This window comes from Mastigoproctus giganteus, chromosome 7 (assembly GCF_048544385.1).
Source record: "Mastigoproctus giganteus isolate SK-2022 chromosome 7, ASM4854438v1, whole genome shotgun sequence".
Classification (NCBI taxonomy): domain Eukaryota; kingdom Metazoa; phylum Arthropoda; class Arachnida; order Uropygi; family Thelyphonidae; genus Mastigoproctus; species Mastigoproctus giganteus.
The window spans coordinates 174,742,107-174,758,081 of record NC_143581.1 but is presented as its reverse complement, the minus strand read 5'-3'; the positions used below and the strand labels follow the sequence as shown (position 1 = coordinate 174,758,081).

Below are 15,975 nucleotides of genomic sequence, written 5' to 3'. Positions count from 1 at the left end.
AGAAATAGTTTCTCCTACGTCCTCGGATTGCCCTAATAATTTTGGAGAAATAAAAATAAAGAGTGTAGGACAGCTTAAAGACAATACAAGATATAAGTTGTGGCTCGGGTATGCCCGGGATCGCAAACTCTGAGCTGAATTTGCATGTTACCTCAGCGTGAACTTAAGTAAACTTAAATAAATTTAACTACGTAAAAAAAAAAAAAAAAAAAAAGATATACTGTAATTTGCAAGCCAGTGGGTACAAGTTTTCTACACCGTAAGACACCAAGAAAGCAAAGTGTATCCTATGTACATATATACATGGCTCTAAATCCGTAATTATGACAATTATATTGAACCAATGGGTTCAGAAAACAAATTTTTGAAATTAATTATGCTTATCACTTTTTTGAAGTGGTATTTCAGGTAAGCGATGGGGAAATTATTATTAATCAACTTGTTGTACAATGCTATTATGTTTGATGAACAGTTTTTATTATTATTGCAAATGTAAGCAATCCTCTGACATTGGAATAAAATGATATTAGCATGCACTGATTTTGATATATTAGATCTCCAGTTTGTAAGGCCGACTACGTTGAAATTAAATGCGTCTCTTTTATTATATATGTTTACCTCTATATTATTATGGAATATTTCTATATGAAGATCCAGGTAATTTGCTATAGTATCAGAACTGTTAGTTTTTTCTAATACAAGTATTCCTTTACTGTAATCCTGAACGAAATGTGGACAATTAAACACACATAGATCATCTACGTATCTGAATATAAGTAGGTTATCTTGGAATGCTCTTTCTGTATAATATAGATAAAGGTCTGCAATTATGCATGATGCTGGACTTCCCATAGGGGTGCCATTCACTTGCAAGTATAACGATGTTCCATCATATACATAATCCAATATATATATCAATCTGCATAATGCAAGAGGAAGCTGAGTTGATATTAATGAAGAGAAAAAAAAAACATAGAATAAAGATGGCTGTTGTCTCAAACTTCATAGACCATGAATATACACTAAGTTGGCTCTGAATTTGCAACCCCCCCCCCACCACCACCACCACCATCCGATTAGGAATGGACTGGTTTGTGGTGCTGGTAACAGTTTGAAGCTGGAAATGGCTGATATAATATTGTAGTTCGCACATGTGGTGATTAGATTTTGAGTGTTTGTGAGGAAGAATGGATCGGCAGTGAGATATTTCCAACTTCAAATGTGGAATGATTGTGGAAGACAAGATGTGCTGGTGCCAGTATCTCGACAACAGCCAACATTTTTAGTTGCTTCCTTTCTGTGGTGTCACGAGTCTACCATGATTGGATCTGTGGCAGTCAAACAAGCAGCCAAAGTCAGAGGTGGGGCAGCCACGTGTGGTTGATGCCCATTGTGAGCATCATGTATCTATGTCATCTTGCACCCATCCTCAGGGTCACAGTGGTTCAGCTAACCACAGTACAACATATAAATAAAAAACCTAATATCCACATGGACTATCTGTGTGCTGGACATTCGATTGTATAGGCTATGACAGTCTATGGGCTTAACAGGTACTCATGCTCACTGCGAGACACAAGAAACTGCACCTTTCATAGGCATGTCAACACCAATACTGGACCACAGACATGGAAATCTGTTGCCAGGTCTGATGAATCCTGTTTCCAACTCTATCATGCTGATGAGCATATCCACATTTAAAGAAAGCAACATGAGACCATTGCACCTTGTGCATTTTTGGTGTTCGGCAGGCTAGCAGTTGTGCTGTTATGATTTGCGTACTGTTTTCATGGCATGCCCTGAAATATCTAGTCACTGTTAATCAGCTTGATGGAAATGCCTACCTTTCTATCATCGCTGAGCAAGTATATCCCTTCATGATGACAGTGTATCCAGACAACTATCAACAAAACAACACTCCATGGCTCAAAGCTTGGCAGGTATTCATGCCAGAACAGAAAATCCAAATAAACAGACTTGTACATCTCTTCTTTTTTTATATAAGTCGACCACAACCATTTTTTAACTTAGGGTAAACCATAAACCATGTTATAAATACAGATGAAATAGAAACAGATTGAACTTGGATAATGAAAAATCAATAAAAATCACCATATTGAAACAAATCATACAAATTAAATTAAAACTTGACTAATATCATGCTTAAAAAAGTCTCAAATTAAATGAATAGACTTGACCTTAACTATTGAACATAAAAACATTAAGCAAGAAATCACACAAATGTTGGATCTGTAATGTATCGGAGGATGCATTACATTAGTGCACTAGAAAATGTCAATTTTTAATTTCTTCAAAGATCATAGACAAAAATGCATAAAGTGCTGTTGCCTTAAAAACTTATAGATCATAAATATATATTTATCTGAGACCTGCTAATAAATTCATAAATGGGATCATCAAGTAATCCAGGTAATAGAAAGATGAACATTGATCAGATGTAGTCTGGATTACTTGGTGTCCTTATTTATGTATTTGTTAGTGGATCTCGGACATTAGGCTATGTCCATTGTATATTTAGTATAAAAAGTTTTCTCAAAGAATGGCCAAAGAAATTTGCTATTTACAAGCCCCCTGCAGCAGAACACTATTTCAAGTCCTTCAAATGACCAGGTTGTGACATGCTTTTATGTCACTTTTTTTATTTAGTACTCTTTTTGTTGTTAAACTTTATGGATTTAGGTCACATATGTGTTTTTTTTTCTGCTATCTTGCTGTTGCGTAAAAATGTGTCCTTAAAAGTTTGGTTGGTTGTCTTTAAAATATTTCTGTGCTGTCTGTAAAAATAATTTTTGAAGATTGACAATTATTTTCATCTAGTGCAATAACAAAACCAGTTAAAAGCATTGTTGAGTCTTAAGTAATTCCGATGCATTTCAAAAATAAAATGCTTTTTTAAGATGGGAATGCATTGTTCTAATTGAAATATGAATTATTTGTATTAAATATGGATAAATATATGCATATGTATTGAATAGAATAACAAGATTAATCCTTGTAAATTTTTTTTTTATTTTGCTCACAAAATTTTATTTTCATTTTTATTTATGTTTATGCCTTTTACCTTTTGGCTTGTGGTTTACATAAGAAATGAAGACACATTGCTATTTTGCTTGCAATCCTGGCTGTTGACACCTGATGAGAGGCCGGTTTTGTAAGTTTTATGACAGCATCCTCATTTTGTCAATTTTGTTATTGTTTTATCAATTTGTAATTATTTTATCTCTTATTATGCATATTTTTTTGTTACCTTCTATCACTCTCTATCTCCCTCATTTTTTTTTTTTTTTCCACTGTACAGGGTGTCTCAAAAATACATGGCATAAATTCAGGAATGAGTTCCTCATATGTAGACATAAAAAATATTTTATATCAACATAGTTCTGGAAATGCTTGGTTCCCAAGTTATTAACTGGAATGTCTTATCTCCCACAGGTGATTTCCTTCATCACAAGATACTGACAGAATCGGGTGGTTTTCCATTTTGACCATGTACTCAAATCAGGAGCAAGCGGATATGCACTTTATGTATGGTTTGGCGGATGGCAGTGCTCTGGAGGCTCTCATTGTTTGTACCACGAAAGGTTCCCAGAACGAAGAAGTGCAGACAGGAAAACGTTTGAAGGTATCCATCGCTGCCTTTGTGAACATGGGACCTTTACACTTCGTGCTGCCGACAGAGGACAACCAAGATCTACGACTCCTGAAGTAGAGGGGTGGACCATCTGCCTGGCCTCTGCGCTCACTGATTTAAACCCACTAGATTTCTTCTTGTGGGGCCATTTAAAGTCATTGGTGTATTCGACTCCAGTAGCTGGTGTGGAAACTGTCTGCAATCGAATTGTGGCAGTGTGTGAAACAATACAAAACATGCCAGGAATTTGGCATTGTCTTCGCGAGTCCATGAGACGTCGATGTTAGGCCTATATTCAGGCAGAAGGTGGACATTTTGAACAATTACTATAAGATGATATGAACAGGTTAATTGTCATAGACAGACCTTCGAGACTCGGAAACCAAGCATATCCGGAACTATGTTGATATAAAAGGTTTTTATTGTTTACCTATGAGGAACTGATTCCTGAAGTTATGCCGTGTATTTTTGAGACGCCCTATATATATATATATATATATATATATGAACTGTACAATTCTGAAATATGAGGTGTTACCCAAATGTTTCTGATTGCTCTGTGGTATTTGCTTCTAAGTAGTCCCCTTATAAATTAGTAGACATCTTTTCCAGTAATTCTGCCATTGTTGGAAAGATTTTGGAACTCCTGTTTTATTAGAGCTTGCAGTGACTTTTAAGTTTTTGTTGTATCATGTTTGTAAATCTCGTCTCATCTCTTGCATGACACATTTATGCACTACTGCTTTTGGTTATCAGTCAGCACATGTTATAAATATAGTCACAGTTTCTTGCACTTTCAGTTTTTCTTCAAAATGAACAATTGAGACTCTCCTTTAAAACCTTTAAAGTTTTAAAGGAGCAACTCAAAATGATTCCTTAAAACAATGAATAGTAAGATATGAGTTTTAATGAATTAGCTCACTAACTCTTGTATTTTTTTTTTTTTTTTGCTTTAGCTGTGAACAGATGCTCTGAATGTTCTGCTGCATCATCAACAGATATAATGTAATTTTTGAACTTCACAAATGGCTGAAAAGTTTGCCCATTGCTTACTGTTCAAATTGCTTTTTCTTTTTTTATTTCTTGTGTTTCAAAGGAAGATATTTCCCAAGTTTCTACTAAAAACAGAACTTGACACTTACTTATTCTTTAACATTATCTTCATAAAACAAAATTTCATTATCACAAAGGGCAATTTATGTGATCATACTCTGAGGCACATAAATTAACACTGAAGAAAGATACACGAGTGGGATTGGTGCCAAACCTCTATCTATTACATTAATTCCCATCTGTTATCATTCTCTATTGGCAAACTCCATACCATCATCTTTCCATAGCAAGGGAAGTATGGAAATTTTTGTGTAGTATCTCACAAGTTAACATTACTCTTATAGTGATGTCATGAGGAATTTTTTTTAAAAAATATATTAATTGGAAATATAGGTTAAATTTTTTTATATCATTAAACCATTTCACTGAAAAGCACTGAAACAGAAAGGCTGATCATATTATTGTCTGAAATTAAAATATTTTTAACAGCATTTACCACGTGGTTATCGCTACTCACTATATGACATTGGTCTGGTGATGGAGAAATTAATGGGAGGAGCCTATTTATCATCTTACTGCCGACGTAAATTTAGACATCTTTACAACAGTGTATTCCGGAAGGTTATCACACTTAGTGCTGTAAGTATTCCTACATTCTCTTGCATTTTTAATATTGCCATTTTTATTACATTGTGCATAATTCCACAAGAATGGTAAAATATATGTGGATGAATAAATTGAAAATAAGATTTCAGTTGTCTAAATTTAAGTTGTGTTGCCATGAGTGTAAATTTAGTGATTGGTACTAATGTTTTGAACATAGTAATAACTGTATAATGCCTAAAAGGCAAGCATTCTTCCACTTGCTGAGACTACACACATGAGGGGGCATAAGTTCAAGTCGAGGAAGGAGGGTTGCAGGATAAATGTGTGGAAGCTTGCCTTCATCCAGCAGGTGGTTGATTGCTGAAACAGGCTTCCAATTGTGGTTATGGAAGTGAATGGGTTGAGAATAAATTGAAGGAAGAACTAGACAAATTCTTGGCGGGTATGAATTGGTGAACTGTGTGGTTGGTTTTTTTTTTTTTTGGCTGATGCTATATAAGCTTGCGTTCTTGCATCATTTGCAATTACTACTACTGCTACTACTAATAAATTGGTACAATCCAGACAGGTAAAAAAACTGCTTGACAAAATTAAACAGAACAAAATTTTTTCATGAAATTTTATTGTGAACAGTGTCGCCGAAGGAGAATATTTGATATAATAGGCATCTTGGCATGCAAATTCTGACTATTCAAAAGAAATCGATCTACTGTGTTACAGAGCTGCACATTATGCAAATTATTCATGCCTATTAAAACAAGGACTAATAGATTAACAGTAGCCACTGGCAGAGGTGAAAGTGATTCTTGCACTGCTTCTATTAGAATGAGCCGCAGCCTGGAAAATAAGATGCAGGATAGTTCAGAGACTGCTGGGAATCATTGGGGTACAAATAAACACATAGGTTGTGTTAGGGTAACTAAGAAAAGGAACAGGTGCATGTATACTTGCGTGTACACCAATGCTAGGAGTTTAGTAAATAAATTTGATGAATTTGAGGTATTACTCAAAACATCAAAGGCAGATATTGTGGGGATTTCAGAGACGTGGTGTCACACAGATATAAGGAATGCAGAACTGGAATTTGGGGAGTACAATGTCTACAGAAAGGATAGACAGGGTAGGAAGGGAGGAGGGGTTATGCTATTAGTTAAGAAATACATAAAATCCAAGGAAGTGAAGCCAGTCGACATTGCTGGACAGTGCAGTGTCGAGTCAGTTTGGTGTGACTTAAGCATTGGGAGATCAAAATTGAGAGTAGGAGTGTGCTATAGGCCTAATGACTCTGATGAGTATAATAAGAAACTGTACGAGGAAATAGAGTGGGCCAGTAAATCAGAGAGTCTTATAATGGGGGATTTTAATTTCCCAGATATTGACTGAAATTTGGGGGCTGTTCACTCACACACTAGCAAGGCTTTTATGGATTTATTGGATGATTGTTTTCTACATCAGCATGTTCAGGAGGCAAATAGAGGGAGTAATACTCTTGATTTGATTATCAGTAGTGATTCTTCATGCATTAAGAATCTGCAGGTAAATGAACCACTAGGTGGCAGTGATCACAGTGTGCTGAAGTGGGATTTACTCAAAGAGGTAACCACCATTAGGGGTAAAGGGAAGGGTTATTACTTTCGTAAAGGCGACTACGATGGACTGAGAGAGTATTTAAATTTCGAACGAACAGAGGGGTGAAGTGGAAGTGGTTATTTTTTATTTATTTATTTATTATTTTTTTTTTTTTTGGCCGATGCTGCATAAGCTTGCTTTCTTGCATCAAATGCCTCTACTAATGCTAATGCTAAAATGTGTTGCAACCACATCACTTCATTCCTATTTTTTGGTTTGTGCAGTGGGATAGCCACATCTCCAGTACTCAGGATGGCAAGTCATTGTCGTTTAAATGATTCTTTGAGATGGCATCTGGTTTGATGACTTGAAGCCAGGCAGCCTCAGGCAGAGGTGGTGCATTGGCTTAATATGTCATGCAGTGTCATCTTGGCACTATGGAAACAGATTCAGGAAACAGGAACCATTACAAGCTTGTAATGGTCACCCAAGAGCTATGTCAACCAGAACAGACTGCTGTCTCGTTCTAACAGCGAAATGGTACCCTACAATTGCCTGTCATCAAGTGTCTTTTGAGGTTGCTGCGGCCACAGGTAAAAACATTTCCAACCAGACTGTTTTAAGAAGGCAAAATTTAAGTGGACTCTATGGAAGGAAGCCAGTGGTATTTATCCCATTACCCACAAGCCACCACACAGCTCATCAAAACTGGTGCCATTAACATTTTTGATTTGGAGCCCTGACAAATGGGATACAGTTCTGTTCTCTGACGAGTCCCATTTTAGCCTACAAACAGATTCTAGACATTATTTCATCTTGAGACGAGGAACATAGGAAAAATCCTCTAACATCACAGAATGGGATACCTACAGTGGAGGTGGTGTTCTCATGTGGGAGCGGGATAATGATCAGTGGCTTCACCTCTCTTCACGTTTTTGATACTGTAACTGCGCAGAGGTACCGAGAACAGATCTTTGAACCTTATGTGCAACGTTTTAGGGGTGTGGTTGGCCAAGATTTTCTTTTCATTCTCAACAATGCCACTTGATATAGAGCTGAAGTGGTGGAGGAATATCTTGAAACTGAAGATATCCAACAACTGCCATGGCCAGCACATTCACCAGACTTAATTCCAATCAAATATGTGTAGGATGCCCTTTGGCATCTCATTGCATGCTGACAGCCAACTCCTCAGTCACTTGGTGAGCTAAGGTCTATGCTGATGGAAGAATGGGATATTTTTCCATAGAATCTTATAGGCACTGATATATGGAGTATGGTTCACTGTTGTCAGGCCGTTTTAGCCATTGGAGGGGATCATACACCGTACTGATGTGACCATATTTTCGAGCATCTTGTATCAACTTCTGTAATGTGATATTTTTGGTAATTCTTAAAAAAACCCCTGTAAATGTCCCTTATACCTGTCCAAAGTTTCTCACTGTCTCCTAATTTCATCTCTATTCTATGCTACACTGCCATACCAAATTTTGTCTCACTTCATCGCAAGCTACATGAGTTAAACCATGTTTTCTACATGTTCTGTTAATTTTGTCAAGCAGTGTAGTTAAACCAGGTGAAACTAAATGAAAAAATAAAATGTGATGATTAACTCTGGGCTTTTTTATTTAAGATAAATATAAATTTTGATTATATAATGGCAATACATATAAGTACACATAGCAAAGAAATTGAGTATATCCCACAAAGAAGGAGCCATAAACTGTACCTACTTTATTTTATGTCCATGGATGCAAAGGTAGATTTAAGTAGTATATGACATTAAATTATTGTGTGTTGGATTTTTGTACAGAAGTACTAGTAGTCATAGCCAGAAGATTGTGATTGTAGGTGCTTACAAGGAAGAAGGACTCTTACCTCTTTCATGTTGATTTGCCATTAAGAACTGTGGTCACAAGCAGAGTAGAACATAATTTTTGATTGAATCATGATATAGTGCAATCATGGCATCACTAGAGAGCAGCTCTGGTACAGTTGACTATTCAATGCAGTGTAGGTTAGCTGTCACCCATTTTACATTTGCATAGTATGTTGTACCTTATAACATAAAATTTTTGGTGCAAGAAATTGAGGAACAAAAAAAAAAAAAAAAAAAACATTGAATTAGTTTTTGCATCATATTGATAGTAGAATTGTTGGTTCTTTCAACATGCACACAGGGGCCACAAATCCACAGCATACAATAAGACCACAAAGCATCAGCATGCAGTGTCTGTAAATTGTATGTATTCTATGATTGTTTTACCTGATTAAAAATCTGAGTTTTAGTATTTAGCATTTAGCGTTATTATTTGTCATGTGGTGTAAAAAAACCCAAGGCTTTTACTGCACCAACAAATAAAAAATAAAAAGAGATTCAATATAGTTAGTGAAGGACACTACGTGGTTGTTTTCCATTAAGGTTTCTATTATATTAATTCCACTCTTATACAACGTGAAATTAATAATTTGTGTATTAGGCTGTTCACCTACATTACTATACATTAAAGTGACGTTTTTTTGTGTATCTTACCAGTACCCATCATCAGACCATGCTGTTGGGGAAATATAAAATAGAAAAGGTTACAAATTTTTAATATTTTAAAATATTGCAGTTACAAATTTTTACAATTTCAATTTTAATTACCAGTATTACAATTACCAAATTTAACAATTACAATTACCAAATTTTTGCAATTACAATTTGAAAATTACAATTCTCAAGTATTAAGTTTTAAATTGCCATTACAATAAAAAACATGCTAATGGACTCCTCTTACTGATGCTCCCAGAAACCTGATGTGAATACAGGCAAGAGTTGTTGTCAGCAGTTAATTTATAGGTGAGCGATTAATTCCACTAGCCAATAGGATAGTGCCAAGTTTTATCTTGGTTTTGGGGTTCTTGTGTAGGGGAAGCATGGGGGGTGACCTTTCTTTGCTCCCATATTCTAGACATCAGGGTTGGTGTACAGGCTAGTCCAGGATCTTACTGATATCCATCATCAGACCATGCTTCTGGTTCAGGTGGACTGAAGGGAGTTGTATCTGGTCTATTTTCTTTTCCTGAATTCGCTGTTCCCTGTTGCTTGCTGAGGTTCCGAACATTTTTATGAAGAAGTAGTAGTAGGAAGAAGTTTCAAATGAGATGGACTGTGGTTGGTCTGTACCTTTTACAAATATACATGGTCTCAATTCTAACCTGAACGACATCCATTTCCACTTGTAGTCTGCTAAACCCCATGTACTTTTTCTGACAGAATCTCAGTTATCGGTTGATTCAACTGCTGCTCATCATGTTGCCCAAATTATTTACTGTATGATTCCTTTGGCTTCAAATGTGGTACTTGTGCATATGTCTGTGATATTCCGTGTCAGAGACTTGGTAATTTGGATTCTCCTCTTTTCGATCTTCTCTGACTTAAAATCTCTCAACCCCATTGTATCAAATTCATCTGTTGTCTCTACTGTTCTTCCAACTCCACTAATCACTTGGAGCTCTTTGACTTTCTCTCTTTGCAACTTGACTTTTTCTAGTCCAACTTTTCTAACAGTGAGGTAATTTTCCTTGGTGGTTTTAATGTTTACAACTCCAGCTTTCTTCCTTTTCTAGTCACACTGACTCAGCTGGTCGAGATGCTGAGGCTTTTGAAATTACTAATGACCTTGTACAGATTGCTTATTTACCTACAAGAATACCGGACAATCCTAACCATACAGCCAACCCGCTTGATACTTTTCTCACAAACAACCCTTCTAAGTACCTCACAAACAACCCTTCTAAATACACGGTCAAAGTGAGTGGCCCTTTAGGCACCTCAGATCACAACTTGGTGATTGTCTCTTTTCCAATTGGCGCCTCCGTAGCCAGGTGGGCAGGAGCGGCAGTGCGTAGCACACGCTTCTTGATTAGACCAGGATCCGAGCCCATGACCACCAAATACGGAGGATGCGGAAAGGTCAGGGAATGACCACTGCATATCCTCGGAGTAATATGCCCTTAGTTGCTAATGCTCCTAAAAACCAAATAACAACAACAACTCTTTTCCAATGGAACTTTATTCTCATGGCTATTCCCAACCTCGTGTTATCTGGCAATACAAGAATGCAAATTTAGGTAATTGATGACTGCTCTCTAACAGAGTATCTCCACTTGCTGTCTCATAGACATACTGTTTCTGCTGCATGCCTTTTCTTCAGATACTTCCTTGGCACTGTTCTTCTGAATTGGCTTCTATAATTCCCGCTCTCTCTTTCAAAACAGTCTGAACACATGCCACCAACATCCATTTACTGTCCAACTTCAAACTCACAGAACCAACTTTTCATCTTCCACATTTATTCATTCAACTGCTGTTTTCTGGAACAACCTTCCTTCATACGTATTTCTTGAAAATTACACTCTACAGAAGTTCAAGTCTAATAATAGTAGTAGTAGTAGTGGCATGTGATGCAAGAAAGCAAGTGTATGAGCTTATGCAGCATCAGCCAAAAAAAAAAAAAAAAAAAAATCACACCATTCCCTCCAAATGCCTGTCCAGTTCCTCCTTAAATTTATGCAACCTATCAACTTCCACAACGACAGATGGAAGTTTGTTCCAGCAATTAACCACCCGCTGGCTAAAGGCAAATTTCCGCACATCTATTCTACATATGTCTTTTCTTAATTTGAATTTATTCCCCCTTAGGTTCGTAATCTGAACAAGTGGAAGGATCCCATCTGAATTCAGCGTGCTCAACCCATTCAAGGCCATATATACCTCAATCAGATCACCGCGCAGGTGCCTAGTCTCCAGCCACTGCAATTTGCAGAACTTAAGCCTCTCTTGGTAAGAGGATCCCTTCATTCCCCTCACCAATCTTGTTGCCCTTCTCTGTACATGCTCAAGTAAATCTACATCCTTCCTAAAATGAGGCCTCCAGACCTGTACACAGTACTCAAGGCATGGCCTGACCATTGCCTTATACAGAGGGACAATCACCTCCTTCTCCCTGCTAGCAAAATTCCTATATATCATTGCCAAAACCCCATGACCTGCCCTGGCAGCCTGTCTGCATTGCTCAGAAAACTTCATATCTGACTGCACAATTACTCCCAGGTCTTTTTCATTTTCTACCACCTTAAGTGTAGTACCTCATAGTTGGTACGTTTCTCTGGGGTTACTTCTACCCATATGCAGTACTTTGCATTTGTCAAGGTTAAACTTCAGTTGCCACTTCTTAGCCCATCTGCCCAAATTATCTAGATCCTGTTGCACTAGCACACTGCCATTACTGTCATTAACAACCCTGCCAACCTTTGTATCATCTGCAAACTTCGACATTAAACCTGATATACCTTCATCAATATCATTGATAAATATACAAAACAACAGTGGACCTAACACCGAACCCTGTGGGACACCACTAATAACATTAGTCCACGAAGAGCAGCACCAATTGATTACCACCCTCTGTCTTCTCCCACTTAACTATCCTTTTATCCATTGTAGCAACTTACCCTTAATACCATTCTGCTCCAATTTGTACAATAGTCTTCCATGCGCAACAGTGTCAAAAGCTTTCCTGAAATCCAAATATATGATATCAAAATTATTTTTTGCATCCAGTTCCTTTGTAACCACATCATAATATCAACAAATATCATAATGTCAACAAATATCTTATTTCATCTTCTCAACTTCCAACCCAAGCACGGTACTAAGTACTATAGGTTCTAATACCTCTCGTTTGGGGGTTTCATTAAAAAAAAAAAAAGAAAAAAGGAAGCCTGAGGTTTATGCTGCACCAGCCAAAAAAATTTTAAAATTTTTGAATTGAATTACCCTGAGAGAGACAGAGAGAGTGCAAGAGTCAGAAGTAGAAGGGAATCACCAAGAAAAAGAAGAATGATGATATCCATTTTCGGACCCTGGGTGGGCCAAGCCCATGCTCACCAGATGTGAGCTCCTGGGGTGAATAAAAATAATATTAAAAATAATAAAGTAGGCAAACAGCCTAATAAATTATGTTATTAATTTCACATGGTATAAGAGTGGTATTAATATAATAATAATCTTAAGAAGATAATAATAATAAAGTAAAATATCAACAATTTGCTGGCTAAAAGAAATGCAATTGTTCTTTGCTAAAAGAAATGCAGTCTTACAATTTCCTTATGCAGTGGGATTATGGCAATCTAATCTCTATGAGCAAATGTAATATAAATCATTTAAAGGACACTGTGGACTTTTCTTGCCGCCTGTGTACATTGCATGGAGACCTCACGTTCAAGTGATTCCTAACTCCCAAATCCCCTCTTCTTCTACTGTTTTTAATTCAACTACAACAAGTTATTTTGGGGCTGGTATTCCCCAACTGTAAGACCTTGCATTTTACTTCATTAAAATTTAGCTGCCACCTTTTTTGACCATCACATGAAGTCTGTCTGAATCATCTTGAAGAAGTTCGGCTTGTACTGATTGTTAACTACTCAACCAATCTTGACATTATCTGGAAATTTTGACTTCACATTCTGTATCCCTTCATTGATGTCATTTAAGAAAATTAAAAACAGCAATGGTCACAGTACTGATCCTTGGGGAATCTCCACTTCTTACCTTGTCCTAATCTGATGAGTAACCATTAATCACAACCCTGCCTCCTACCCTACACCCATTGTGTGATTCATCTAAGTATTTTTCCTGTGATTCCAACATGTTCCAACTTATCGAGTAACTTCTCATTCAGTACTGAGTCCAGTGCTTTGCTGAAAGCTGAGTAAAGAATGTTGAAATTATTTCCTACCTCCAGTCATGAATTACTCTATCAAAATAGTTAATCATATTGGGTAAACATGATTTTTCCCTTTACAAAACTGTGCTATATTTCTTTCAGAATTCCATTTCTATTCAAATGATCCTGACTGCACCCTTGATCATTGATTCCATTATTCTCCCTACCACCGAAGTCTGACTGACTAGGTGGTAGTTACCCATTTCACTCTTAGAACTGCCTTTATGCACTGGCAATACGTTGGTGCTTCTCCAGTCCAACGGAATTTCTCCTCAGTCTAGAGATGCCGTCATAATTAATTTGAATGGTACAATGCACTCTTTTGCTACCTGCCTCAAAACAACTAGTTATGTACATGTTAAATGTACATGTTAAACCCTGGAAAATTTCACCATGATAGGGGCTCTTTTCTACACAGTGCGGAAGATATACCTTAAGCTGTATGTACTGGACTACATTACTAAAGATTTATTTATTTAACTACAGTAGCCTGTTCACCTTTAATCTCTAAAGTTTTTCTAATTAATAATCTTCTGAATTTTCAGTATTGCTAATTTCATGCTTTCCAGGTTTGCTCACTCAGTTTCCTCTGACTACGACAGGGCTTTCTTTCCAGGAGGCAAAACCATAACTGACTCAAGCAAGGTGTGAAAAAAAGTCCCCAAAAGCTTTTCCTGTTGAGAATCAAATCCAGGACTTTTCCAGTGTGAAAGAACTGGTCATAGTTGCTCTGACAGTAGAGGGGGGGAGGACTGAAGTAAACAACATTTAACTATAGCCATTTTGCACAGTGGAAATGCCTTAAGCTTGAGAGAGAGAGAGATTGGAGGGGACTATATAATTGCTGGCAGAAATGCTTATCTAGCAGACTTAAGGATAGTTGCTGTGTTTTAAATGTTATAGCTAACCAGGTATGCTTGTCATTGGGGTCTCTTCCAGTAAGACCTTGTATTATCATTGCTGAGTTGGCTATAATGTTGTCCAGTGGGCTGATTCTGTAGTGCTTTCCTGCTAACCTACAAGAGGACTTGTCCTTAATCCAAATAATATCTCTGGGAAGAGTGCGAGATGTCTGTGTAATGTGTTGAGCTGCCTCCATGCTAACACTAGGTGAGTAGATAACTCTCGTCATCTGGTGCAGTACCACTACTTTGCTTATTGGAGGTTTGAAGTAGTGAAACCCATGTTTAAGCCTCCAGATCAAAGTTTCCGGAAGTTTTATAAATTTCTGGCAAAATTTACAAAAAATCAGCATTTTAGAATTCGGAAATACAGTAGAGCATCAAAAATCCGAACGTCAATAATTCAAAACGTTAGTAATCTGAACGAGAAAGCTTTTATTTTATTTTATTTTTTTTTTATGCTGGTGCCATAAAATAATTGCAGTAAGTGCTAGTTATTGTGCTCATATTTGTGAATTGAATTTTGATTCTATTAAATGGCAATTGTAATAAGCGAAAATCGGAGGAATATTATCCACAGGCTATAAAAATAAAGATATAAAGCAAAAATTTATACTTTTATTTTACTGTAATCTGATATTTACTTTTTTTCTTTTTTTTTTTGTTGTAAAATCAAATCTAAAACATTGAAAAAAGTTAAGCATCAATCAATAACAAAGAACAGGGCACCCAGAAATTGCAGCTAACATGATATGTGCAAGTGAGATTCAGAGTAAAATGTTTACCAAGTTTAGATATAGGAATGAAGAGATTCTGAACATTTACAGAGTTTTATTTTACTGTATGGAAGTTATGGTCTTCATAACTTCAGTATGGTAAAATAGGTTATGGTCTGTCTGTAAATTGTGTGTTCTGTGATTGATTTTCTGTTTGCTAAATGAAAAACCCGAGTTTTGGGGAGAAAACCATGCTACCCTTGCCTGAGCCCATTGAGAAGTTTTTATGGGTGTTTTCCATGTTGTGTAAAAGGCACATAAAAATTCTTCCCATCATTGATGGGACTCGAACTCAGGTCTTTTACACTCAGGGTGGAGAGGAAGGTGTTTCTACCAACTGTGATACCCACGAGGGCTAGGTACAAGCAACAAGCTGAGTACTGTCCAACTCATGCTGAAAATAATGAGAGATCTGGCAACAAAGAAACAAAGTCCAAAAATGGTGCAGCAAAAAATAAGTAATTATTTTCAATAAAGGCCTATATATATGCATTATTGCGGCTGAAAGTTCCATTTGTTTTTTGTTATGTATGAATAAAAATACATAATTACAACTTAGTGTTTTTATTTCTAAACTTACCAAACCTTTCTTTTAATCTCCAGAACTGTATTTTTGATAAATTCGAAAATCCGAACAAATCAGA

General features: G+C 36.7%; 1 protein-coding gene across 1 annotated transcript in view; it reads left to right on the top strand.

The window, feature by feature from the left end:
• Trpm (transient receptor potential cation channel, subfamily M) overlaps nucleotides 1-15,975 on the top strand; it is a 715,965-nt gene that overhangs the window by 577,320 nt on the left and 122,670 nt on the right. Inside the window, exons 15-17 of the mRNA XM_090378481.1 lie at nucleotides 5,195-5,316; nucleotides 13,965-14,023; nucleotides 14,743-14,763. Coding sequence (XP_090234607.1) covers nucleotides 5,195-5,316; nucleotides 13,965-14,023; nucleotides 14,743-14,763 — 202 coding nt within the window. The remainder of the gene's footprint in view (nucleotides 1-5,194; nucleotides 5,317-13,964; nucleotides 14,024-14,742; nucleotides 14,764-15,975) is intronic.